General features: G+C 55.6%; 1 protein-coding gene across 3 annotated transcripts; it reads left to right on the top strand.

Annotated features, from left to right (window-relative positions):
- Window positions 1-407: 407 nt before the first annotated feature.
- CBX7 (chromobox 7) lies at window positions 408-20,775 on the top strand. 3 transcript variants are annotated; one of them, XM_060166478.1, is made up of 6 exons: window positions 408-530; window positions 2,768-2,811; window positions 10,270-10,335; window positions 14,372-14,438; window positions 16,812-17,163; window positions 17,557-20,775. In XM_060166478.1, exons 1-6 carry the CDS (start codon window positions 462-464, stop codon window positions 17,712-17,714), a joined length of 756 nt encoding a protein of 251 aa, XP_060022461.1. In that variant the 5' UTR covers window positions 408-461; the 3' UTR covers window positions 17,715-20,775. The 3 variants fall into 3 exon arrangements, with proteins under 3 accessions (XP_060022461.1, XP_060022462.1, XP_060022463.1); XM_060166479.1 differs by having other exon boundaries at window positions 17,560-20,775; XM_060166480.1 differs by having other exon boundaries at window positions 17,091-17,163.
- The last annotated feature ends 6,344 nt before the right edge of the window (window positions 20,776-27,119 follow it).

A 27,119-nucleotide genomic window follows, 5' to 3' on the forward strand; every position in this document is an offset into this window, starting at 1 on the left:
TTTAGGAAACACGTCTGTGTATTAAGATCTCGTCCCCCCCCCGCGCCGACCGGCGCCGGCGCCAAATAAGTCCCGCGTGCTAGCGGATCCCGAGAGCCGCGCGCTACTGACGGCCCAGGCGGGGCGGAGCTCCAGAGGGGGCGGGACCAAGAGGGGGCGGAGCCGACGAAGGAGGGGCGTGACCTGCCCGGCAAGAGCCGAGCCCCCGCTCCGCCCCCGCCCCGCGCGCTCGCTCGCCGGCTCGCGCGCGCCGAGGAAAACGTTGCGCAGGTTCAAAAATGGAACGTCGGCGGCGTGAGGGAGCGCAAGGGGGTGTGCGCGCGTGCGCGTGCGCGTGCGCGCCCGGGCGAGGGTGACTGGGACCCCGCCGGCCCGAGCATCGCGCGCCGCAGCCGCGGCCCCGCAGCTCCGCCCCCGGCCCGGCCCGGCCCGGCCCCGGGCCCGCTCGCCCGCCGCCCCGCATGGAGCTGTCAGCCATCGGCGAGCAGGTGTTCGCCGTAGAGAGCATCCGGAAGAAGCGCGTGCGGAAGGTGAGGCTGCCCGGGGGCGGCTCCCAGGACCCCTGTGGAGTCCCCTCCTGTCCCCAGCACTGTCCCCTCCGCGCTGGAGGCGAGGGAGAAAGTGGAGCGGGGGTGGGGTGGGTGGGCAGGCAGCCCCGCGCTGCCGGACTCGTATCCCCAGCCCGTGCCTCAGTTTCCCCCACCACCTTGTAGAAAGAGTAGAATAAAAGTTGTCGCCCCAGGATGCTGGGGGCAGCTAAGTCCGCCAGAGCTAGAGGTTAGGATCGGACTGTATGGATCCTGAACGGCATCCTTTCTCATCCTCCCCTCATTCTAAATATGGGGAGACTGAGGCCCGAGTTGAAGAAACGGCTTGCCTAGTGTGTTCGCGTCGGAGCTGGGTCTCGAACTCAGGACTCTGGACTCTCGGTGCCAAGTCCTTTGAAGTTGGAGGCGGAGCTTTGGAAAAGCGTCCTCCCGCCTCTTAAGTCTAACTGCTGGACTTCGATCCCCTCCACACCCCCACCTCCACGTCTCTCCCCCACTTCCAGTGCACACCCCTCTGTCTTCCCCTCCCCACCTCCCAGCCCCGCCCGGCCGGCTCAGTGGAGCCGCCTACGGCGCTGGGGCATCCTCAAAGCTCCTCCCCCTTTGCCTTCGCCTCCAAAACATACACCCTGCAATTTAAGGAGGCGTCTGTTCTGCTAGGTTCGGTCCCCGCGCCTCGGGCCTGGACTTTGGCCGTGCACATTTCCTGTGCACACGTCTGCAAAGTGGTCTGGCCCCAGACTGGAGGTTGGAGATGGAAGGCTTTGGGGAAAGTTCCTGTCCCGGCACTCACCACTATCCTTTTCCCTTATCTCCTCCCTGCAGCCCCATGGGAGGCTCTAGCGGCAGGGCTGGGAGGGGTCTTAGAGTTCACCTCCTCCCATTTGACGAAGGCACAAACTGAGGCCCTGGCTGGGGAAGTGACCTGGTCAAGGTCACACAGCAAATTAGAGATGGGTGTAGAGCAGGAGCTCCAGTTGGCTGTTTGCCAGCTCATCTTTCAAGAGAGAAAACTCAGTCCCGGCATCTTGGGTGACATCTAAGGGTGACAGTCAAGGTGGGCCATGACCTTTTCTTCCCCAACTCCAATGGGGTTGAGCTCTGTCTTCAAGTTGGGGCTGCCCCTCCTCCTCCCTTCCCTCAGGGTTTCCTCGATTTGAATTTGTTCCTCAAAGCTCAATGTTTTCCATGCAGTGTAGCCTCAGCAGGTACAGTAATTACTCCCTTCTACATGGGGCCTGAGGGGTAGTGCCAGAGAGTGAGAAGCATCATTCCTTTCGCCATTCATTCAAAATGTATTTATTGAGTATCTCTGTGCACCAGGCACCATTCTAAGCCCCAGGGAGGGAGCTCCTTCCCTCGTGGAGCTGCCATTTTGGCAGCAGAGACACACAGTGAAAGAGGAAATAAATATAGATGCTTTCCAAGGGGGCCGTGTGCCACACGGAAAGAGAACTACTGGAAGGCGGGAGGGAAGGTGTTGGGAAGGGTGGCCAGGGCAGCCCTCATTGAGGAGGTGACATATCTTGGTCTTCAAGTTCCAGTGTGGAAGGGTATCACCCATCAGATGGGGTTGGACTGGGAACTTTTAAAGTCCCCTGTCACCTTTGAGGAAGGGAGGAACCTGCCTCTGTTTTCTAACTACTGGAGGGGCGATCACCCTTTCTCAAGGTGGAGACTTTGTCAGCCTTCTCCGGGGTCCTGCCAGGTTCTTTTGACTTGAGAGTGAGTTGAGTCTTGGAGTCACTAGCCTGTCACCTCTGGCCCAGAGGCAGCCTCTCACAGGGAGGGGGCTGATGGGGCTAGAGCCATGCGGGACATGCCAGGGAGGAGTATTCTAGGACTTGGAGAGTCTTCTAATCGAAAAAGGAAGGAGAATTACGGTGTTAGCACCGGGACACTGGACGCTGGATCTTTGGCCACGCACATCCCCACACGGTCTGTTTCCCCACACGTGACATGGGCTCCAAGCTTCTGCCACAGGAGCCCCAGAGGTGTCTGGGGCCCAGTGCACTCCTGTGTTCTAGTAGGGAGGACTGTCTGGGGGGGTCAGTTTGAGGATCTCTGGTTGATGGGGATCTTGTGGGGGGCGTCCCTGACAGTGTGTATGTGTTGAGGGACTTCTGTCTGCAGAGGGGATTGGGCCTTACTGTCGTGCAAGTGGTCGTAGGGGCATCTGTGTATCTCACCGTGTCTACTTCTTCTCTCTTTCTTCCCAGGGTAAAGTCGAATATCTGGTGAAGTGGAAAGGATGGCCCCCAAAGTAAGGCTTCTTTGTGTGTTTCTGTCTGCCTACCTGTACATCCTTCCATCCACCTTTTACCCTTTCTCCTGCCTCACTTTTCACTCCAGCTACTCTAGTAATTGGCCAGCAGACCTTGATTAATCATCCTCTTCTCTGGGCCTCAGTTTCCCCTCTGCCAGCTGAGGGGCTTGGAGCACATGAGGGTGAAGGTGGGCCCCAGCTTCTCTTCTCATGGGCCCCATTCAGTGTTGCACTCCACCTTCTGGTGGGACCCTCTGCTCCCCTGCTTCTGGCCTTTCCCGGCACCTAGGAGGTGAAGGCCCATCATCTTGGCTTCAGAGATGGCTGCCTGCAAGGTGGAGGGGCACTCAAGCTGCAACAAGTACAGTGCCTGGTGGGGGTTTGTGTGGTTGGGCAAGACAAATCTAGCCAGTGGGGCACGAGTCCTCAGTGCCATATAGCTAGGGACAGAGCCCGCCTTTGGACAGCACTCTCCAGTCTACAGAGCAGGCTCCTGTACAGCCTTGTGAGGCAGCTGTGGTCCTGATCTCTAAAGATGAGGAAACAGGCTCAGAGAAGGTAAGCAGCTTGCCTTAGGTCACACAGCAAGTGGAGGCAGAGTTGAGAGTTGAACTGGGCCTCTCCATCTTCAGGTATCTCTTCTGTGCCTCCTCCATCTCCCAGTTGCGGGGCCAGGGAGCTGGGTCTAGGACCTCTCCGAGTTGCCCCACCTCTCCGCTGAGGCCCAATCAGGAACCTTCTCACCAACCAATCACCTCCCAGCAGGGAGTTGTTGGGGGAGGGGAGGGAAGGAGCAGGTCGTGGGGCCTCCCCATTGGTCTGTGGGTGCCCCACCTCCCAGCCCTGCCTCCTAGAGACTGACTCCTGGAATCCCCCTCTGTCCAGAGCCCCTGCTGTCTGTGCCAGGGGCTTTCTGCTGTGCTGGTGTTGGGGGCTGACCTGGTATTTGGGTCCTGGGAGTGTCTTGGACACGCGGTGGTGAGAAACAGCAGAGAGGACGACAGGCCATGCTGCCTCAGCTTCTCTCTCTGCAAAATGGGTTCAGTAGTCCAGGCCCTGCTCTCTTCTCACAGGCTCCTTCACTTTGTGGGGTGAAAGGCCTGGGGGTGTGTTCAGGATGGCTGCAGGCATCGTGATGATTAGGGTTGGTGGCTGGTTAACCAGATAATGCATTCATCCATTCCTGCTGCCCCTTCCCAAACCCCCTGGGACTGAAGGGTAATCCCCTCCTCCACTGGGCAGATGAAGGTGGGCTTCTGGTCTGGGTGAAGGGGCTGGTAAGAGGAGGTGGAAAGCTAGAAAAGGAACATGTTCAAGGTGGGCATACTCCCTGGGTACTCACTCCCCTCTTAGCTTCCGCGCCAGAAGGCATTGCGTCCCAGTGGGACACCAGCCTGTTGGCCTTCAAGGCACCGTTGGCTAGTTCTCCTGCTCTGTAGACTCCCTTCTCTAAACAGAGGTTTTTATCTATTTAAAGTTCCTTCCCCCACTTTTATTAATCCTGAATGAATACGTCTGCCCATCAGAGCTTCAGTCAGGGGAAGGACCTGGCATTCCAAGAGCAGTCCCTCCATGGTTCTCCTGGCCTGTGCCCCCGAACCTGGGGCCCACTTGTTTCCTAACATGCTGAGACCACCAGATGGGCCCTCATGACTGCTTTTTGTGACACTCCCCGCTCCAAGGGAGTTCTGGAAGCCCTGTTTGGCCAGATGACCTGGGGCATTTCTGGCTCCCCTATACTTTGATCCTGGGTTCTTGGCCTGGCTCACAGCCAGACAGCTGGGAGCCCTTTAGCAAGTCCCCAACATGGCAGGACCTCTGCTTCCATCTCCAGATTGGAATAAATCCTCCAGCACAACAGTGTTGTGAGGATTAGATGATGGATATAGGGTACCTGATGCATGCTTAGCCCAGACCAAGCACTTAGTGAACGTTTGCTATTAATAGTAAGTTACACAGCTCAGGCTTCTAGGTCTCCCCTCAGCCGGGAGAGGGGTCTGGGGGCGTCAACTCCTCACAGGAGCCCAAAGTAGCCTTAGCAATCATTGAGATCAGTCCTCTCATTTTTCAAATGGGGAAACTGAGGCCCAGAGAGGGGAGTTATATACAGTAATATAACTGCCAACCCGGTGCAGCATGGTGCCCACTTTATGTCATCCACTGTGCCACCCCGCTTCACTTGGGGGAAAACAGGTTCAGTCGCAGGGAGAATCAGGAGAACCAGGGCTCCTTTGTAACCCACTTGGTCTTCAGTCTCTCCTCCTCAGGGGGCTTTGCTTGAGGAAGAGGCTGAGAAAGTGGATGGGGAGTAGGTAGCTGGGCAGGCTGCTTGCTGCAGGCCTGGGAGCCTTGGCTAGGGCAGGGCAGTGATAGCCTGGGTGGGAGGGGAGTCAGATTCTCCTGCTCCCCAGCACCCTCCGCCCCCTGGGCAGGGATGCTCATGTTAATAACAGAAGCCATGATTTAAATGGACACTCACTCTGTGCCAGGCCCCTGTTAAACCTTTGGGTGCTTTGCCTCTTTTCTCTCCCCAACAGCAGACAAATGACTGCCCTTCCTCCCCAGCAGATGGGGTAGAGGAGCTATCTTGCTTGTTCTGGAAGGAACAGCAAATGGCACAGGGAGGGGCTGGGGGCACAGGGCAGAGGATGTTAAATAATCAGCTACATGCTGTCAGCACCACAGAGATGCTCACATACCCCACTCTCATCTCAGCCTGCCCAGGACCCTGCTGCTCCTCTTTGGAAACGCTTTCCTTCCCTCCGTTCTTACCCACTTGTGAATGCTACGCCATTTGTGGGGAGACCGCCTCCATAGAGCTTCAGTAGTGATATTATCAGTGTATCAGGGTACAGCAATAACCAAGCTGCCTATCACTAAGCCCCTATTAAGATCAGGCATTGGCCCCTGTAATTGCCTAACGGCAACCCATTGTACAGATGGGGAGACAGAAACCCTCAGCAGAGGCGTCCTTGCCCCAGGTCATAAAGGTGGGACGATTTGAATTATGGGCACCTCCATTTCCCCACCTGTAAAATGGGGCCCTAGCCTCATGGAGCCCTGTGGAAGGCTGCCTGAGACAAGAAAGGGTTCGTAACAGTGCCAGACGCAGAGGAGGCTCTTCTTTCTCCTCCAAGGCCAGGTTGAGTAGTGGCAGCACAGAGTCCTCGGTTTGGCCCTGGCAGGTGTGTGTTTGCGCTCTCCAGGCTTTTGATATTGATTTAATAAATGCTTGTTTGCTTTTATTATGTACCACACTGCTCTAAGTGCTTTATGTGGCTTAACACATCTAATCGTCACATCACCCCTAAAAGACAGGGACTATTGGTAGGTCCGCTTCACGGATGAGAAAACGGAGGCCCGAGCAGCGGAGTCACTTGCTCACCGCCGCCTTCGGGAGTCCGCTGCACTGCTTCTCATTTGGGCGAATCTAAATCGGAGTCGGGGGCTGGGGCGGGCCTGGCTCTGCAGGGCGCCCCGCCCCCGGCACGGCGGGAGCCTACGCGGCGGGGCCCAGGAGGGGCGGCCGAGAGCCTGTTTACCCCGGTGGCGGGGGGGCGGGCGGGGGCGGCGGGGCGGCGGTCACGTGGTCGTGTTTACCTCGGAGCCGGTGCGCGCCGTCCCCGCCCCCGCCCCGCCCCCCATCAGTAGGCCGGGTAATCTGGCGCGCACGCTCCCGCGCTGCGTGCGTGCGTGTGCACGCGCGGTTGCCCGACTCCGGGGGGCGGGGCGCACGGCGCTGCGATGTGGATGGAGCCTTCTGTCCGCCACGCTTGGTTCCCGCCCAGCCGGCGGCCCGGAGACCTAGACCCCGAAGTCTCAGGCCGCGGGGCTCGCCGGCTGCGCCCTCCTGTCTTGCCTGTGCCCGGCTGTTCGCAAAGAGTGTTTGCCCTCGCTGTGGTCTCTGGCTTCCCACACTACGGAGGGCCGCTGATGGCCTCCTGTTTAGGAGGGCCGGGGTGTCCGAGAGGGTGAGGCACCTGTGCAACGCCCCGCCCGCCTTTCCGCAGCACCGAAAGGGGCCAGGCCTCCAGCTGCCAAGTCTCTCCCTTTCTGTGCACCCGCTGTGTGCCAAGCCCCGGGTCAGACACTGAAGACGTGGCCAATCAGACTGTGCCCCTCTCCTATGGACGTTACAGCCCGGTGAGGGGCCATTTACCTCGACATGTGAGAGATCCAAAGGGAGAGGGTGGCCAAGATTCAACTGAGTTCTGACCACAGATTGGCCACTTCCTGGCTCGGTGATCTTGGCAAGATGCTTAACCTCTCTGCCCGAGTTTCTTCATTTGTAACATCTGTAACCTACCTCATAAGGGTGTTCCAAGGAATGGATGCGTCCTTGCAGTAGTCTGCTCCGGCACCTTGCTGTTACGGTGGTGGCGGTGGTGATTCTTAAGATGAGGAAACTGAACTACAGAGAAGGTTAGGGACTTGCCAGGAACCACAGAGCAGCTACATCAACAAAAAGTGGGCAGGGCAGTGGGGAAGTGGGCAGGGCCGAGAGGACTAGAGCACTGAAGAGAAGCATCCACAGCTAGAGAAAAAGGGAGGGCCAGGCAGAGGACACTGGAGGAACACAAAATTCCCCCTCTCTTCTTACTAGTTACAGTCGAGGAAATTCAACCTTTGTTTGGGGGAGGGGAGGAAGGTTTGACGTCTCTGCCAGCTTCTGGTTGCTTTCAGTTTGGGCTTTACCCAAACTATAAAAAAAAATCTCAGTTTCACTTTCAGCATTTCTCCAGGGTGAGCAAAACTCTTCAGTGGCTTCTGCAGCCATTCCCAGAACACCTGGGGGCTGGGGGCTGGGCTGGGCACTCTGGCGAGGCGTTACAACCTGCCAGCCAGGACACCAGCTTGATTCGCCAATAAGGATGATTCACCAATAAGGATGGCAGGTGCCCAGTGCGATAATAGGGCCCTGGAGAGCAGCTGAGGGGAGGGTTCATTCTGCTGGGAGTAGGACAGCTAGGAGAGGATGTCAGGAAAAGCTACAAGGACCTGATTCTTAAAGGATGAGGAGTTCACTGGAGGAAGGGGGCCCTCCAGGAGGAGAGCACAGCACGTGCAAAGGAAAGGAGCTGTGATGGTGTCTGCTCAGGCTGGGCGTGTGGCACTCTGGGCATGGACCTTCACTGCTGAGTCCACGGGGCCCGACACGAAGTAAGTGTGCAGAAGTGTCAGTGAAAGAAAGGAAAGAAGGGTTCTGTCCTTGGGCAGCTTGTTGTTTAAATATTGATTGGACTACTTTTAGGTTTCACAGTAACCAGGATGGTTGAAGATGAAGGTTTAAACTTGGCTGGTAGAAGGCAGGAGGGGCTGGGGCTCTGCCTGGCCTCTCTCTGCCTCGCAATACCTCCCTAATACCTACTCACCTCCCTCTTTTATTTATTTATTTTTTGGCTGTGCCACGTGGCTTGTGGGATATTAGTTCCCCAGCCAGGAATTGAACCCAGGCCCTTGGCAGTGAAAACTTGGCGTCCTAACCACTGGACCACCAGGAAATTCCCTCACCTCCCTCCTTATCCAGCAGTCCTGGGTGCAGTCTTGGCCAGAATCACAGTCCATTGCTTTGGCTTTGTTTATATACACCCAGGTACATACATCTACATATATATGTGTTTTTATGATTATATGTGTATTTGTATGCATGCATATATATACACCCATACATATATATATTTTAAACAGTTATCAGGACTTGGATTGTTTTTTAATGATTTTCTTTCTTTTTTTTTTATAAATTTATTTATTTTTGGCTGCGTTGGGTTTTTGTTGCTGGGCGCGGACTTTCTCTAGTTGCAGCAAGCGGGGGCTACTCTTCGTTGCGGTGCATGGGCTTCTCATTGTGTTGGCTTCTCTTGTTGCAGAGCGCAGGCTCTAGGCACGCAGGCTTCAGTAGTTGTGGCACGTGGGCTCAGTAGTTGCGGCTCAAGAGCTCAGGCTCAGTAGTTGTGGCGCATGAGCTTAGTTGCTCCGCAGCATGCGGGATCTTCCCAGACCAGGGCTCGAACCCGTGTCCCCTGCATTGGCAGACGGATTCTTAACCACTGCGCCACCAGGGAATCCCCATATATATGTTTTTATACTAAAATTTTTTAATGTATTAGCATCTGTTTATGATGAGTCATCCTGGTTTTTCCACTTATGGAAGTCATAAAGAGTTTGCTTTTAAAATAAAATGTTTTAAAAAAGCAAGCTAATTTTTTTTATACATAAATTTATTTATTTATTTTTGGCTGCATTGGGTCTTCGTTGCTGTGCGCGGGCTTTCTCTAGTTGTGGCGAGCAGGGGCTGCTCTTCGTTGCAGTGCGCGGGCTTCTCATTGCGGTGGCTTCTCTTGTTGCGGAGCATGGGCTCTAGGCACGCGGGCTTCAGTAGTTGTGGCACTCGGGCTCAGTAGTTGTGCCTTGCGGGCTCTAGAGCGCAGGCCCAATAGTTGTGGCGCACGGGCTTAGTTGCTCAGCAGCATGTGGGATCTTCCCGGACCAGGGCTCGAACCCATGTCCCCTGCATTAGCAGGCAGATTCTTAACCACTGCACCACCAGGGAATTCCCAAGTGAGCTAATTTAAAGGCAGATACTAAGTAAATAATCGTGCGGGTGGAAGGAGGATGGCTGAACTCTGGAAATGCCCAGTTCTGTCCCAGCAGGGAATGCTGTCTGGCCTGGGAGTGGTGGAAGGTCCCTCGTGGAAAGACCTAGGGGCCTGCTGTAGGACACTGTACCATTCAGTCACTGAACATTTACCAAGTTCCTGCTGTGTGCCAGGCCTCACCTGAGAAGGGAACTTCAGACCTGGCCTTGATGGTGTAGATGTGTTCCAAGGAGGGGGAGGGAGCAGCTCAGCCTGGGCAGAGGGCCCACTGGGGCTGGGGCATCAGCGGGGCCAGGGATGATGACAGTAATAAGCACAGAGCACTTCCTGTGCACCAGGCGCTGCTCTAAACACCTAGATACGTGAACATGTTTAATCAGCACAAGAGACCTTTACAGATGGGGAAATCAGCATAGAGACACTGAATAAATTGTTTAAAGTTGTACAGCTAGCCAGGGCAGAGCTGGGGTTTGAACCCAGGCAGTCTGGCTCCAGAGCCGCAGCTCTTCACCACATGCTCTTGACTCTCATAGGAAGGGAATCCGGGGACATATGGGGCCTGCCCTCTTCACCTGAAGTGAACATGGGGATCCAGTTCGGAGTTGGACGCGATCACTTATAGGGTGGTGTGATCAGTGCTCAGAATGAGGGGAGTTCCGGTGTCATGCAAGCCCCCAGGAGGCCTCCAACCTACCCTGGTAGCCAGGGACAGTTCATGGGATTAGGCGACAGTTAACACTGGATCAGGAAGGGGCAAAGTCCTGCAGGCAAGTGGGCCTGGTGGAGCGGCTGTGGCCTCTGAATGGGGGGTGGTGGGGTAGGGGGCAGGTCAGCTCTGACCCCTTGTCTCTCTCCCCAGGTACAGCACGTGGGAACCGGAGGAGCACATCCTGGACCCCCGCCTGGTCATGGCCTATGAGGAGAAGTAAGGGGCTCAGCCTGCCAGGGGGCTGGGTGGACGGCAAGCGCTGAGGTTTCACAGGCAGCTGCTGCTGGCTTGGCTCCGAACACTGGTCACTGGGGGCAGGGGTCTGGCAGGGACTGCCGGGTCTCGTCCGCAGCTGGGGGCAGGTGCTGGGCACCAGGTCCCAGGGCAGCTGAGGGCCCTGTCCCTTTCCGGCTGCTGGGTGATGTCAGCCACTCTGCTAACAACCCCAGGCCTCTGTCTCTCTGCTGTTGTAGGCCACCCCCAACAGCACCTGCCCCGATTTCCCCAGAAGGCAGGGCTTTCAATTGCCGTGAAGAAGGTGAAAATGGGCGTAGAGATGCCATGCGTGCGAGGGGCAGCAGTATTAATCATGCCCAGTGATGGGCCAGAGGGAGGTTCCCTCCTACAGATCCTCCACCATGTTTGATGAAGCTCTCAAGAAAGGCCAGGGGAGGAAGTGTGGCTTTGGAGCCAGGACAGCTGGGTTCCGGTCCCTCCTGCTTGGCTACCTCCTAGCTGGGAGGCCGTGGGCAAAGCTGCCCCCAGGTCTCAGACTGCCGTGTCTGCCAGTGCTCTGCTGCAAGTGCTCTTCCAAGGGTTGCTTAGTGATTGGCAGCTCGTCCCATGGGCCATGACGGCACACCTTAGCGGGGAGCTTCTGCCAAAAATGTTGTTTCTCCTGGTGGGAGGGCCTTTTGAGCATAACCTAGCCATTCCCTTCTGCTGCATGAGCCCCAGCGTTATTGACCTCCCTGCCGGCAGGCTGCCCAGTCTTTCTGCCTCTCCCCAACCCATCGACCCTGTACAGTGCGGGACCGTTTTATAAAATCATTTTTATTTGGTTCCTTTTAGCAACTGCCTGAGACAGGGATGAGGGTCTCATCTGACAGATGAGGAGACCGAGGCTCTGAAGAGCTAAGGGGCTTGTCCAGGGTCCTCGCAGCTGGGAGGCAGCCCAAGTAGGACTTAACCTGGGTGGGGCTCCTGAGTCCCAGTGATGCCGTTCCTCTGCCCCTCCTCGCCCCCTGCTGACCGCTTCTCCCACAGGAGGTCTCCCGCTGCTGATTCAAAGGAAACGTTCCCACTGCTCTTTCCTTTAAAAATCACAGTGTTCCTGTCCCACAGCTTCTTTCTAGTTCCCGAGTGCTGGTGGGGCCTTGATCCAAAAGGGTTGTGACACTGAGAGAGCCCTGTGGAATGTCCTGGATTGTGGTAAGGAGAGCATTGGGCAGGTGTCAGAGGCCTGGATCAAATCCTGGCTCTTCCACTCACCAGCTGTGAGGTGCTGCACAGGACCTTTTTCCTCTCTCAGCTTCTCTGTCTGTGAAATGGGGAGAACAGTGCTGACCTCAAGGGCTCTCATGGGGAGGAAAGGCTTGTGAAAGCACTCCGCAAACCATTAGGTGTGGGCACACACGGGCAAATGTCTTCCTGATGGTAATTAGGGGTCAGCTAGTTCATTCTTTCATTTGTTCAACAAATCTTTATTGAGGTCCTACTGTGTGCCAGGCACTGTTCCAGGGACTGGGGCACAGCAAGGAACAAAACCAACAAACATCCCTGCCTTCGTGGGGCTTACATTCCAGTGTGGAGTCCTGCAGTGAAAAGTACACCAGTAAATGTATAGATGCCGACGTGCTGACTGCTGCACAGACAGGGTCAGGCCGGGGCTGCTGCTTTCAGTGGGATGGTTAGGTGGTGGCATTTGACCAGAGACCTGAGCTAAGTGAGGGAAGGACCCCAGTAGGTATTTTAGAGAAGGCCATCCAGGTGAAGAGCACCCCAGAAAGTGATGCAGAGATGGGCTGTGGAACTGCATGGAGGCAAGCGTGGCTTCGAGAGTGGCCAGCTGGAGTGGTGTGAGCTGGGCAGGGGTGGGGCGTCTGGGGGAGGGGCAGGGGCAGGGGCAGCTGAAGGAGTGGGCGTGCAGCTCAGGGAGGGCCCCGTGAGTCCTGGTAGAGGATTCGGATGTTGCTTTCAATGAGTCAGAAAAGTCCGTAGTTAAGGAACAAATGAGGAGCTTGGGGATTTCTACAGACCCACCGTGTGATTTGACTTCCTCTTTCTCTCTGGGTCCCGGTGAGAAGGAGATGGAAGTGGGGTGACGACCATTTTAACACCTGCTTTGCAGGGTTTTTAAGAGACTTAGAAGGAGTCGGGCCAGGGGGCTCTAATGGGGAGTCCCTGCATCCCAGGAGGGGCCAGTGGGGCACTGAGGGCTTGTGGGACCACGATCCCCACAGCCCTGGACACTGATGGGCCCTGGGTAGGTAAGGACTGGACAGAATGGAAGCTCCCTGCACACCCCCGCCCCCCCACTCCCACGGTTGCAGGGCAGGAGCGGGGGTGCTACAGATGGGAAGCCAGGTCATGTGGCCTGGGCTGCAGGCCTGCCCCCCTGGCCCTGACTGGGTCCCCAGGCCTGATCCCGCCAGGCCTGGAGCCCAGAGCTCAGCATCTTCACTAGTGGCAGAAGTTGTCAGAATTGTGGCATCGGGCAAATGGCTTAACCTCTCTGTGCTTTAGCTATAAAATGAGGATAGAAAATGTGCCTCCCTCACAGGATGGCTGTGAGGGTTAAAGCATTGAGAGCAGTGCCTTGTACAAAGTGTGCAGGACATAATAATAAAAATAATAATAAATAACACTTATACAAATATAATAAAGACATAGTATTCTTTTCCCTCAAGGCCCTTTCCTTTTTCCTCTCTCTACTTCCTCCTTCTCTTCCTCTTTTTTGTTTTTCTTCCCTCTCTCTTCCTCTTTATTATTTTAGTCTTTCTACCCCCCATTTTGAGAAATGCCGGGCACCTCTCTCGCTCCTCCCAGGGGCCCCGGGGACCAGCTGAGAAGGGAAGCTCTTTCTCCAGACTAGAAAACTGAGGGCCAGAGAGGGAAAGTGACCAGCCAAGGTCTCCTGTGGGTCAGGTAGAGCTGAACCTGGAACAGGGTGTCCTGGCGCCCAGCACCGGGCTCTGAGTTAAGGTTCGCACCCTCCAGGGCTTGGGAGGCCTGGCTTGGTGTGGGTATCCCACGCCCTGGGTGCTTCTCTCGAATGCTGGTTCTAGGGCCCCACGGCAGACCTGCCGAAGCTGACTCCGTGGGGAGGGAGGGAGAGCCCTCCCCCCAGCGTCCCTGGAGTCTGATGTCTGGAAGGGGGTGGCAGCCACTGCCTCGAGGAGGGACCAACAGTGGAAACAGGCTCCACGGATGCACTGGCTTAGCTTGGCTCAGACTGAGAGACTGGACCAAGGCCACAGACGGCATGTGTGGAATGAAGTGAAACAGAATGAAACTACTTTGAATTGTCCCATCACTTCCAGCACATTGTTGGCGTCTCTGGGGTGTTGTCTGGTGTGTTGTGTGTGGCTCTGTCTGCGTCCTCAGGTTGTGCCTTGTGTGTTTGTGATGGGAGGAAGGCATCCGGCAGAGAGTCTGGCATCTACTGGGGACTGAATGCAGGCTAGTTTTTCTCCCCTTCCCCAACCAGATGATACAGACGAATGGGGGCCTGTCCTCCCCACCAGGTTCGTGGAGATGCCAGACTGGGGGGCAGTTCTGGGCAGAACTTCGCTTGCGAAAGGACTCGTGGCCATTCTCATCAGTCCCCCTGGGGCATTCAAGGCAAATTTAATTAACAGGTTTCTGTAGACGTCTCCTAAGCGTGGAAACTGGAACTACATTGTTTTGGGGGCTGTTCCCAGTGCATATAGAGAAGAGGTCTGGCATGACCCTGGGGCCGTGAAGACCCATATATTTTTGGAGATGTCCCCCGAGTCCCACCTCTAGCAATTGGGACCAGTCGCTGTGCCCTCACCTTTAGTCAGGTGGGAAGATGCAGCCCTGGGAGTTGAACACACGACCCCATTGTTATGGTCTAAAGTGAGGAGCCCTACCCCAGGATTGGGGGGTGGCCTGTGGAGGGTGTCCCCCTCCCCCATAGACAGCAGAGAGCTGGGTGGAGCGGATGCCTTACTTTCCCTTAAATGTCAACAGTGTTTCCTTTTGTTCTGCCATCTGCTTTGCACCCCAGGGAGGAGAGAGACCGAGCATCGGGGTATAGGAAGAGAGGTCCGAAACCCAAGCGGCTTCTGCTGCAGGTAACCCCACCAGCTCTGGTGCCCGCCCACAGGGCCCCCTTGCTCCTCCCACCAGCCCCTGCCCATCCGTGCATTTGCACTGGGTAGTTCTGCGGAACCACTAACCCTCCTCGGCTCCACCCAGGACACTGTGGGGTGGGGCGGGGCACTTAGTGGGTAAGTTTCAATGGGAGGAGTTGGGAAAAGTCAGAATGTGGGGCTGGTGCCCCTGGAAGACACCGTGGGTGGAAGGTACTGTGGAGGGAGGGAGGGTGGGTGTATGGCTTACGGGATCCTAGAATTCTGAAAGCTTAGAATCTTGATGCTCCAAGTCCCCAAAATACAAAATTGTAGTATTTGAGAATCTTAGAAGCATAAACTTTAGAAGAGGGAACAGGGGCGTCTGGAATTTTAGAATCCAAGAAAAGGAGAGTCATAGAATTCTGGAACCATAGCCTTGGAATGGTCTAGAAATGTATCATTTTTTAAATTATTTAAAAAATTTTTTTTAATTTATTTATTATTATTATTATTTTTTTAGCTGCGCTGGGTGTTGGTTGCTGCACGCAGGCTTTCTCTAGTTGCGGCGAGTGGGGGCTGCTCTTCGTTGCGTTGCGCGGACTTCTCATCGCGGTGGCTTCTCTTGTTGCGGAGCACGGGCTCTAGGCGCGCGGGCTTCAGTAGTTGCAGCGCGTGGGCTCAGTAGCTGTGGCTTGGGGGCTCTAGAGCACAGGATCAGTAGTTGTGCACAGGCTTAGTTGCTCCACGGCATGTGGGATCTTCCTGGACCAGGGCTCAAACCCATGTCTCCTGCATTGGCAGGCGGATTCTTAACCACTGTGCCACCAGAGAATTCCCTAGAAATGTGTCACTTTGAGTGAGAAGAAGCCCTCTGCCACAAGACTGGCAGCCCGTGTTACCCAGGTCTTGGGGACACTTTGCTACTTTCACTGGTTCGCACTGAAAAGAGGATGGAGTCTGAAGTGATGTAGTTATGTGATTTGAGGCAAATCTCTGAGCTTGAGTTTTCTCATCTGTAAAATCGGGATGATAAGAATACCTGCTGTCCTTAATTTAATAAGGCCCACCCGGGAATTTGAAGCCAAAAAATAAGGCTTCTTGGTCCACGTGCAGTGTGAGCCATGTCCAACCTCCTGTCCATTCCATCGAGAGTCACACAGCTGGATTAAAACCCAGATCTGAGTCCTGGTGCTCCTGGACCCGTTAGTTAGTAGCTGTAATTCTCTCATGGTGAGGTAGAGAAGGACAGAACTGTATGAGAGTTAAGAGGCCTGTGATGGTGTATGAGCCAGGCTGAAGGGGTGGGTTTTGATAAAGCTGCATATGGGATAAGCCCTCTTAGCACTGCAGTATCTTCACAGTCTCCTCCCAGTTCAGCTCTCCTCCCATCACCATGACAACCTGAACCCCATGCTGAGTGATGGGGATTAGCTGGTGGGACTGAGGAATGGAACTTGCACATGTGATCTCTGCCCCCAACTGGAGATGTTTGACCTACAGTTCCTATCTGCTGGCCTCACTCTCTTCCTGGGAACTCTTGGCCTCTGGTGACAGGTAGCAGGAGAAGCTACTGTCCCAGAGTGATCCAGGCCCCCCCAACATCTTAGCACCAAGGATCTTTCTTGGGTTTGTATAAATTTCCCCCAAAAGTCAGTAAGACAAATGCACAAATTATAAAACTTCAGTCTTTGAATGGCAGAAGAATGTGCCCTCCAGCCCATTTAAGCAAGAAGGAGGCGGGGCAACAGACGTCTGGACCCAGCCAGGGCCCCCCTGCGGCTCAGAGCCCAGGAGAGTCCAGGGGGAATGGAGGGGTGTCTGCAGGCTGCTGGCAGACCTTCCTGTGGCTGGGTGACGTGGTGCACCCCGGTGCCATGTGTACCCCTGGTTAACTTTTCCCAGGAAGCTTCAGAGCCCCGTGCCTCACACCATTTCCCTAGCGAGCTGGCCGTTTCAGCTTTTGGGGGTCCTTTAGAAGCAAAGAGTCCTTCCCTGTAATGAAGAATAACTCCTTAATTTATCTGCCTCATAAATGCAGGTGTGTTTTTTGTTGGTCAGTTTTCACCTTGTACCGCTTGTGTGCCTCCGCCATGGACCAAAGGAACGTGCCCTGAGGCCCCGTCCCTGAGCCACTTACAGGGCCCTGGGAGGCGAGGCCGCACTGTGAGGCCTCTTGGCTAGCTGGGCCAGGTCCCGGGGCTGGGGCTGGTCAGGGGGAGCGCTCTGGGCTGGGGTGAGGGTCGGGATGCCGGCTGGCTCTGAGCCCTGAAACACGGGGAAGAGGACCCCGGGCGGGAGGGCCAGCACGAGCAAAGGCGCGGCAGTGGGTGGGAGGGCAGGGCTGATCCGCCGTGCCCTGGCTTGCCCCCGCAGCGGCTGTACAGCATGGACCTGCGGAGCTCCCACAAGGCCAAGGGCAAGGAGAAGCTCTGCTTCTCCCTGACGCGCCCACTCGGCAGCGGGAGCCCCGAGGGGGTGGTCAAGGCGGGGGCACCCGAGCTGGTGGACAAGGGCCCCTTGGTGCCCACCCTGCCCTTCCCGCTCCGCAAGCCCCGCAAGGCCCACAAGTACCTGCGGCTCTCACGCAAGAAGTTCCCGCCCCGCGGGCCCAACCTGGAGAGTCACAGCCATCGACGGGAGCTCTTCCTGCAGGAGTCAGCGGCCCCGGACGTCCTGCAGGCGGCCAGCGAGTGGGAGCCTGTTGAGCAGCCCCCTGAAGAGGAGGGTAAGGCGGCCCAGCCCCGAGGCTCAGACCCAGGGACCCTCAGAGCTGGAAGGGTCCCTCGAGTCCTCAGGTCCAGCTGGTCCAGTGCCCAGAGAGGGCCTGGGCGCTCCTGAGGCCACATAGCCTGCAGGGACCCTGGCACCAAGCCCAGAGCTCTTTCCGTGGTCCCACTCGGGCTGAGTTCGTGTCCAGCCAGGGAAGGTACATGTAGTGACGTCTTCCTGTGTGTCCAGCCTTGAACTAGGCCCTGACCTGGCTGGAGACTCAGAAGAAGATCAGGTGTTGGGGGTGGGGTGGGAGGTGGTCGACAAGCTGCCACCCACGCCCACCTTCCCCACCTTGTTGCCAACGCTGTCCCCCATCTGTCTGTGTGTCTTTGTCCCGTGGCTGCAGCAGACGCAGATCTGGCCGAGGGGCCCCCCTCCTGGACACCCACGCTCCCCTCAAGTGAAGTGACAGTGACCGATATCACCGCCAACTCCATCACCGTCACCTTCCGCGAGGCCCAGGCAGCTGAGGGCTTCTTCCGAGACCGCAGCGGGAAGTTCTGAATCACCATTTTTACTCTTCTTCAACTGTTTTCTTTTGGGCTTGGGGTGGGGACTTCCAGAAATGGGGAGGGGTTGGGTGGGTAATTATTTTATTTAAAGAAACATTGACGAGGAGAAGGGGGGAAGATCCCAGCACTCTCCCACCGCCCCGCCCCTTTCTCTGTGCGGACGTTTACAGGGCGGCCTTGGGTCTGTGTCAGGGCTGGGCCTGGGGAGGCCTGGCACTGCTCTGTCACTTGGGGTACCATCTCCAGGGTCGGATGGGGACAGGACCAGCCTCCCCCGGACACCTCCATCACCATTCTTCTCTAGAGAGACAGCAGCTGGTCCCCAGGACTAAAGGAGGATGGGAAGGCCTGAACCCTCCCCTTAAGCAGCCCACCCCAGCCTTTCTGGTTGGTTTCCCCTTTGCCTTTTTGTGTGTGTGTGTTTGGGGAGGGGTCTTTATTTTTAACTTTCCACTCCAGCTTTGCGGGGGGATATGGAGGCTGGCTTTGACCAGAAGTGATTGGGTCACAGAGCTAAGGGGCTGGGAAGGGTTTGAGATTGCTGGGCACGTCCCACCCCTTCAGAAAGGTCTCTCCTTTCCCCTGGGGGCAGCTGCCAGCTAAGCCCCTTCCGCTGAGAGCTACCCGCCCCAGCTCCATCGCCTGGCCCGTGCAAACTGCTCACTTGCACACCCAGCCCTGCAGGTGTGTGCACACGGCCCCTCGCGCCCTCATGACTGCATGCGCCGGTCCGCAGACGTGTGCAGCGGGTCTTGCAAGCCTCCTGACCGGGTGGACGGGGCGGGGTGGGGGGGGAGTGATTCACAGCACAGAAGAGCTTGCTGTAGGCAGCCCCGCTCATCCCACCTTGCACAGCACTTCGCCTGACAGGACCTATCCGAGTCAGCGTGGATAGCTGTCAGTGGAGGGCAAGGCTCCGGCCAGGGGGCAGCTGGATGGCCTCCGACGCTCCAGGCGTGCGGATGAAGTCTTGTGGTGTCACCTGGGTAGCCACGGGCGTGCAAGCATGTGCATGTGTGCTGTGCACCGGCGCGAGCTCTGAGGCACTTGTGCCCTGTCCCCCCACCCCCGGGGCTCCTGTTCTCTCTGACTCAGGTGACTTTCCAGCCCTTCTGTCTCCCCTCTTTTTCTGCCCTCCCCTTCAACTCAGCCAACCAGACATGGGCGTGGGTGGTCAGGGAGGGAGGAAGCGTCCCACCACCTTCTCAGGGCAGCCCTCGACTCCTGACACCCTTCCTCCTTCCATTCTGGGTCTCCCCCGCATCCACCCTCAGTGCTGCAGCTGGGACTAACCTTGTTTCTCTGCGGCGGGACCTCTGCCATGTCTTCCTGTGGTCGGGCTGTAGTGGGTGATGGGTCAGGCTGTGCACGAGCCCCCCACCCTGGCAGGGGCCTGTGTCTGCCAGAAGAGGGGCGCTCCGTTTCTGGTTTGCACAGACGTGCCCTGTGGACTAGTGGCTCCCCTGGCAGTAAGGAGTGACTTCTCCCCTATCCTGGTCCTGCAGGGGAGAAAAAGCCAGATTGGGGGTGGGCCCCAGGGGAGCAAGTGAAAGGCTGGCCCCCTCGCCTCTCCCCATTGTCAGACCAGGCACTCAGGTCCCTCCCCCGGGGCTGTCTCCATGCTCTGCTGTGTCCTGAGGAAGTGGGCAGAATCCTGCTGAGGCTCGACTAGGGCAGTTCTTCCCCCAGACTCTTCTTCCCAAGTTCCCAAACCAAAGACAGCCTGCACCCCCTTTTTGTTTGGGGTGCCTTGCTGGCAAGATCCCAGATCCCTGAGTGTCTGTCTCCCCTTCCTCCTTAATCCTTCGTTGTCCAGGGTCAATTCAGTGCTTCCATTGGGGGATGGCTTCCTCCCCCCCACCCCATGACTTGATTCACCCCCAGGCTAGGGGGTTGTGTCTAGGGGAGTCTGGGGGTGGACCAGGGAACGAAGGGGCAGTGGGGAACCTCCCCAGCTGCGGGACCCTGGGGAGGGGAAGGGCAGCCTGAGTGGGAAGCTGTCCCAGATCAGGGGCTCCCGGCAGAGGGGAAGGTGGTGGGCAGGGGTGTCGCGCTGATGGAAAGCTGTGGGCCCTGGCTTGGGACTCGGCTGGCTTCAGCTTCCAAGAGAAGTCACACTCCGCAGCCCCAGGGGACACGCGGCCTCTCCTGCCCCACTTTGAAGAGCTGTTTGTGTAGTTTGCGGGTCTGGGGCCTCTCTTGTGGGGTGAGGCAGCTGCTACAGAGGAGCACTTCTAGCCTCTCTCTCAGCCCTTCACAGCCCGCAGGGCGCCCTGCTCTCTGGAGGGCCGGACCTGGGAGCGGAGGCTCCCTGGGGGAAGGGCTGCAGGCTGTTAGGACCTTCCTGCCCAGGACCCAGGACGGTGACCCCTGTGAGGGGCTGGAAGTGGCCTTGCAGGACTCCTCCAGCCCTGAGCGTCCCAGAGGGCCTTGGGGTGAGAGGGGGCAAGGTGGGCACGACCTCCCACCCCACTGCCACCCGAGAAGGCCAGTACTCACTTGGGGGTGGGCGTTGAAAAGGTTGGACCACCTGCCTTTCCTTCCCCCAGCCCCACCTGTTTTGAATGTAGAGAGACCGGTTGGTACTTTTCTTTTGCTGTGGGGTGGGGCGAGGGGCATATTCTCCGCCCGTGGCGCGGCCACTCGGGCATCACCGCCGCTCTTAGGATGGTGGTCCCTCCACCAGCTTCCCCCTGGCTCCTGCCCTGGGGGAGGGCGCTTGGCTTGTCAGGTGGTTTCGCTTTTGCTTTATAACTGGCCAGCCTGGCCTCCGGGTCTCAGCACAAGAACGCTTCCTTTGCACAGAATGAGCGTCGAGCTTTGTTCAGACTAAATGAATGTATTTGGGAGGGGTTGGGGGCGCGAGTCAATTCCAAGCACACGCCGTTTCAGAGTGAGTGTGTGCGGGGAGAGCTAGAGCAGATGCAGAGCGTGGTTTTATTTTTGTACTGATATTGGTAAGAGACTGTATAGCATCTATTTATTTAGATGATTTATCTGGTAAATGAGGCAAAAAAATATTAAAACTACATTAAAGATGATTTTAAAAAAAAGCTCTTGGGCATCTGATCATTGCTTGTGATGGTGTCACAGCTGTGCCGAGAAAAGAGCTGCAGCCCTGGGGGTGAGCCCTCCAGACCTCCCAGGCCCCCCAGAGCCATCTTGGCAGTACATGGGGCTGGCGCCAGGTGTCCTTGTCAGCTTGCCAAATCCTGAGACATGGCGATGCTCTCATGTCCATACAGTCTCCCTGTCTGGTTAGTTTTCCCCTCAAAGTTGCAAACCCTCAGATCCAGCCCCACACGTGTTCTTGACACTCCTGTTCCTGTGTGTCTGTGGGTCTCGCACGTCTTCCGGTGGGTAAGTTATTTCCTCCTGGGTAAGGAGTGTGCTCCCTGCCTGGTCAATGCTGGGAAAAGGAGGGGGAGGCGAAGGTGGATTGAGAAGGAAACGTGCGATCTTGAGGAGTATCTGCCTCAGGTGAAGCCCTTACTTGGTCACCAGGTAGTCAGCCATCTTCCAGTGCCAGCCAGAGAGGTCAGGGGATTGTGGTGGGCAAGTTTCTCGGGCCCGTTATCCCTAATGTTTTCATCCCAGGGCTTCGAGCTCTGCCTCTTCCCTGTTGGCCCTCAACTTAGCATAAGAGGCCCATGAGGCAGTGTGTTCAGTCTCCTTTGCAGCTCTTTCTCTCTTACAACTAACCGTCAGGCCCCATGGCCAGCAGGATAGGCCCCGTGGGTGCAGGAGGTCAGGGGCTCTTTAAGCACTCTCATAAATAAAATACAAAAAAAATATGATTGATATACATACATGGAAGGTAACTCTACTTTCCAAAACAAAAAGAAACCTAGAAGAGGGCTTCCCCGGTGGTGCAGTGGTTGAGAGTCCACCTGCCAATGCAGGGGACGTGGGTTCGTGCCCCGGTCCGGGAAGATCCCACATGCCGCAGAGCGGCTGGGCCCGTGAGCCATGGCCGCTGAGCCTGCGCGTCCGGAGCCTGTGCTCCGCAACGGAAGAGGCCGCAACAGTGAGAGGCCCGCGTACCGCAAAAACAAAACAAAACAAAACGTAGAAGAGGCCTTCTGGCTTTCACAGCATGGCCTGAGCGGATAGTGGGCTGACCTGGGGCTGCCATTCCCTTTATTCAGGCTTTTACACTGAGCCGACTCTATATTCAGGGCTAGAGCTGTTGTGTGTCCAGTGCTTCGTCTGCAGCCCGTCCCAGTGCACAGGTGTGGTGAGGCCGCAGCACGTCAGGGATTATCCCAGGATCCCTGTTGCTGTCTGGTGGGGGATTGGGGTGCACATCCCACCCTGAAGATCCGTCTCTGAGACCCACGTGCAGGACCTCTGTCTTAGCTTCGGTTTCTCTTATGGGTTGAATTGTCTCCAGAGCCAGCCCCACCCCCTCACCTCCCAGAATTCATATGTGAAAGTCCTAACCTCCAGTGCTTCAGAATACGACTTCATTTGGGATTGAGTCTTGACAGCGGTAATCAAGTGAAAATGATGCCATTAGGATGAGCCCTAATCCAGTGCAACTGGTGGCAAATTTAGGCCCAGAGACAGACATAGAAGGAAGGTGATAAGAAGAGACATGGGAGGAAGATGGCCATCTACCAGCCAAGGAGAGAGGCCTGGAACAGATCCTTCCCTCACAGCCCTCAGAAGGAACCAGCCCTGCCAACACCTCGATCTTGGACTTCCAGCCTCCAGAACTGCGAGAACATAAATTCCTGTTGCTCGGGCCGCCCAGTCTTAACTTTGTTACAGCAGTCCCCGCAAACTGCTACCGCATCCATGAGCGCAAGAGTCTGGGACTAGGCTTGGGGGCAGGTCTTTTGGAGGTGGAGTAAGGACTAGGGGCATTAGAAGGACTCCGACATTATTTTTCAAATGGAAGCCTGATTGCAACACGGCACAGCTTGTGTGAGGGTTCTGTTTACCCCTCCCATCTGCACTGTATCCCCTTGAATGGTTCCTTAAGCTTAGACCAAGGTGAATGGTGGACACGTGAACTCTAAGAAATAAAAATCAAAACATGTCATTAGTACTATATTTTCCTTTGCTTAGAACTTTAGTATATTAGATGTAGGGAGAGCCTTAGTGATCATACGATAAAGAAATTGAGTTCTGAGTGAATGTAGTCAGCTGGTTCAGTACTCTTGTTTTACAGATGAGAAAATCGACAGTGCTAGTTGAACTCTTTTTACAGGAGGAAAATATGGCCTCATTTTAAATAAAAGTAAAGTTGAAAAAAAAAAAAAGTCCTTACTCCTAGGGGGCCGGAGTAAGCACTGGGGAGAGAGGGACAGGGAAGGAGGAAAAGCCAGGATAAGGTGTGCCACTGAGGTTGATGCCGTGGGCAACAGGGGCTTGATTCCACTCAGACTTTGTGAGAAGCATTCCAGTGCCCCCCCGCCCCCTGCAGATTGTCACCCCGGAGGACCGGAGATGGGAGTGTTTATCTGCAGGCTCCTGTCCCTCATTGGCAAGGGTCCCAGGGTCACTGACTCCCTTGTACCTAGGAGCTGTGTTCCTACAGAGGTCAAGGGCATCAGAGGAGTCCGCGGGGCGGGAAGTGAAGATGGACCATCTACCCTCCACGGCTAAAATCAGAGAGGAGGGCGAGAGGACGGGAGCTGAGCAACCAGAAGGAAGAAAGCCGATCCAGTCAGTTTTTCGTTCTGAGTTTAAAGGGTTGGTGGGCACATAAGTGGTAGATAAAGCCACAGGGTGATGGCAGGGGTCCAAGGTCAGGGTTGGTTGGGAAGAGGCGAGAAGGCAGTGGGTGGGCGAGCTCCTGCTGCCTCTTAGTTCTTGCCCTGGGGAGAGTCTGGCCTCTTCCCTGGCAGCTCCTTGATAACTCCAGTTAGAGACTGGAGGACTTAGCAGGCCTTGCCCTCAGCTCTGAGCCGTCACCCTGATTCTGGGTCCCCAAGAAAGGTCGCGTGGGACCCTGGTACAGATGCGCAGCCTGACTCTCAGATGTGTTACCTGAGCACAAGCTTCTGTGGTGGCACCATTACTGCGCCCACTTTTATGCGTGGGACAAACAGAGAGGGTGTGGTTAGCTATTCAAGTCCGCACAGCCACGTCGCAGGGAGTCAGGAATTTGAGCCTGTGTCTCAGTATTAATCTCTCCACAAGCAGTTCTCAAACTCTTTGGTGTCAGGACCAGTTTAGAGTCTTAAAAATTATTGAGAAGCCCACAGAGCTTTTGTGTACGTGGGTTATATCTTTCAATATTTACTGTATTAGACATTAACATGGAGAAATTTTTAAAATATATATTCATTAAAAAATAATATTGACCTATTACATATTGATATAAATAATATTTCATGAAAAATAATTACATTTTCCAAAACAAAAAAAATTAGAAGAATTGCCATTGTTTTTTTTTTTTCAAATCTCTTTCATGTCTGGCTTAACAGAAGATAGCTGGGTTCTCGTGTCTGCTTCTGCATTGTCTGTTGCAATAGCCCATGGTATGTAGCCTCTAGAAAATTCCACCATACACTTGTGAGAGCATACAGTGGGAAAGACAAACAGTATCTTAAACATTATCATGAAAAGCTTTTGACCTTGAAGACCCCTGAAAGGGCCCTGGGGACACCCAGGGCTCCTTGGTCCATGCCTGAGAGCCACTGCTCTTCTTGTGAGCTCTGTGGTGGACGTCTGGGCCGAGGTCTGGTTCTGACTCTTCCGTGGAGTCATGGGGGCAGCCTCGAGGTTTCTCCTGGTTGGGGCCTTCAGAGAGCTCACTGTGAGTGACTTTTCCAGAGATCAGCTGTCAACATCCCACCTTCGTTCCTCGCTGCCTTCTAAAAGGAAAAGCCAAAGAACAAGAAAGAAGGCCAGCCGAGGAAGAGAAAAGATGGACGAGAGAGGAAGGATTTAAGGCAAGTGGGAGGAACGGCAGGGGTGGCAGGGGTGCGGATGGAGCCTGGGAACAGAAGGGGTGGCAGCCAGGGGAGAGAGCAGCTGGGAGGAAAGGAGGCCACCGACCTTGAGAAGCCATGTAGAGAACCACAGGGCCAGCAACTGTGAAAAGGAAGAGAAAAGAAGACCCCCCCAGAAGGTGGGGGAAGTGAGAGGGCCCTTGGAGGGGCAGAGGGAGACCGCCCTGGCCTGGGACCGGGCAGCCAGCAGCCTTCCCGGCTTTCTGAAGTTTCCCAGCTGTCCTTGAAAATGTGACGGGAAAGGGGAAGAGACACTGGCTCCCAGCGTTGGGGGCTGCAGCCCCACATGCCCCCGGGTCAGGCCTTCCCCATCCAACGCCAGCACCGCAACCCAGGGCCTTCAGTCTTTTCCTGGACCCCACCCTTTAGTGGAATCAGGCGTGTCTGAGCCGGGCGTGATCCTAACACCCATACACCCCTAGTGATCTTCCCTGGAAGTTTGATCTCTCTTCAGTCTCTCTCCCCGCTGGGCGCATTTCGACTTTGGGAGGCTGGGAGTGGGATGGGAGTCCCTGCCTACCACAGAGAGAAAGGAGTCTTGCCAAGGAAGCTGTGTGGCGGGGTGTCGGGGGAGCCTCAGGGCAGCCAAGGACGGGGCGAGGTCTGGTTGAAGCACAGCAGTCCAGCTGCCCCCAGGAGCTGTCCGCCCGCCAGCCCTCAGTCACTGCCGTGAACATTTTTCCCCTGCTCAACCATTCGTTCACTTTCCTCTTGATTCTTTCATCTGTCCAATCATTCAGCCAGCACAACCCACACCTCCGGTTCAAGATGGCAAACTGACCCCAGGCATTTATTTTTTCTCTCTCCTAAAATCCCAGGAAAATGACCGTCAAGCTGAAACTAGAGGAGGATGGAGAGCAGGACTGCAAAACAGGAAAGGAGGCATCCAACAAAGGAGAGATGGTGAGGAACTTCCAGAAGGTATCAAAGTGACCGAGGTCAGAGTAGCACGGGGGCCAATCAGAGCTGACAGGGCAGCAGGTAGAGGGCGCACTCAGGAGGACAGGTAAGGGGTGGGGACAGGTCTCCCAAGCAACAAAGAGTCTAGTTTTTCAAACAGACCTCGAGAACACTCCCACTCTGGACATTGTGACGTATGAACAGTGGTCAGCTTTCTAGAAATGACCAGCCGGGTTGGCTCCTATGGGGGTTGGGGAGGGCTTTCCCAATAGGCTTCTGACCTGGACGTCAGGGTCAGAGCACGCAACAGGGAAGAGGGAATAAAGTGTTCCCAACAGCCATAAAGCACCCTCCCAGCCCCTGCTTCCGGAGCTTTGTACCCACTTCTTGCTGAAGAAGGGCCTGGGGGGACTGACTGTCTCCTGAGTCCTGCCCTCCCCAACCCTGCTCCACACCGAGGTTGACACTCTTATTGCTGCATTAGTGTCCCAGGGCCTCCGGAACAGAGGACCACAAATGGAGGGTGGGGCTGGAACAGCAAACATTTATGTCCTCACAGTTCTGGAGGCTAGAAGTTTGAAATCAAGGTGTCAGCAGAGTTGTTTCTCCTGAGGCCTCTCTCTTTGGCTTGTAGGTGGCTGTCTTCTCCGCATGTCTTCACGTGGTCTTCCTTCTATGTGTGTCAGTTTCCTAATCCCCTCTTATAAGGACAACACTCATACTGGATTAGGGTTCACCCCATGACCTCATTTAATTTATCACCTCTTTAAAGGCTCTATCTCCGAATGCAGTCACCTTCTGAGGTCCTGGGATTAGGTCTCCAACGTGAACTTCAAGGGGGGGCACAAATCAGCTCATAACAGTTGCCTCCCGACACCCAATTCGTCTTCCTGCTAGTAGAACCTTCATCATTCAGGAGGAGAGGAAGTGGCAATTATCCAACGAAACACTCAATTTCCCCGTTCCCCTCCCCAGCTCCCTTCAGCTAGGAGTGCTATATGACCAATGACAGGTAACTGAGCCATCTGAAGTGTGCCCCTGAATTTGGGCTCACCTGATGTTTCCTCATGTCGATGAAAATTCAATTAACTGGCAAGTTAAGAGGAAAAAGGGGAATTTTATTTGAGCCAAACTGAGGATTATAACCTGGGAAGCAGATTCTCAGAAAGCTCTGAGAACTCTTCCGCCTGTTAATTAGAAGTCAAAGGCGCAGTCATATACATTTTCGAGACGAAGGGTCATACATTGAAAGGATATACTGGTATTTTACTTAAAGTTCACCAAGGATACGTAGTCCAGGTAAGCCTCGACAAAGCGAGCAGCAAGTCATCACGACGCCCTACAGCGCTGGGAGAGAAAGCTATTCTTTAGAAAGTGACATTGCTATCCTCAGAAGAAAGGGAAAACATTGATCTTCATGGTCAAGTAGGCACTCCCGTCTTTGAGGAGCTCTGGTTAATATGTAATGCAGATGCTCACCGCACATGAAGGAGGGAGGGAGGGAGGAGGCCCAAATGAACACGCAGAGAGAG

The sequence above is a fragment of the Lagenorhynchus albirostris genome, chromosome 11 (genome assembly GCF_949774975.1).
Source record: "Lagenorhynchus albirostris chromosome 11, mLagAlb1.1, whole genome shotgun sequence".
NCBI classification, from domain to species: domain Eukaryota; kingdom Metazoa; phylum Chordata; class Mammalia; order Artiodactyla; family Delphinidae; genus Lagenorhynchus; species Lagenorhynchus albirostris.

What these genes read in the sequence shown, in the direction of transcription:
- CBX7 (XM_060166478.1), top strand. Translation starts at nt 462, where the DNA reads ATGGAGCTGTCAGCCATCGGCGAGCAGGTGTTCGCCGTAGAGAGCATC. An exon ending in GTCATGGCCTATGAGGAGAA is followed by an intron (nt 10,336 to 14,371) that starts GTAAGGGGCTCA and finishes TTTGCACCCCAG; the next exon opens with GGAGGAGAGAGACCGAGCAT. An exon ending in GCAGCCCCCTGAAGAGGAGG is followed by an intron (nt 17,164 to 17,556) that starts GTAAGGCGGCCC and finishes CCGTGGCTGCAG; the next exon opens with CAGACGCAGATCTGGCCGAG.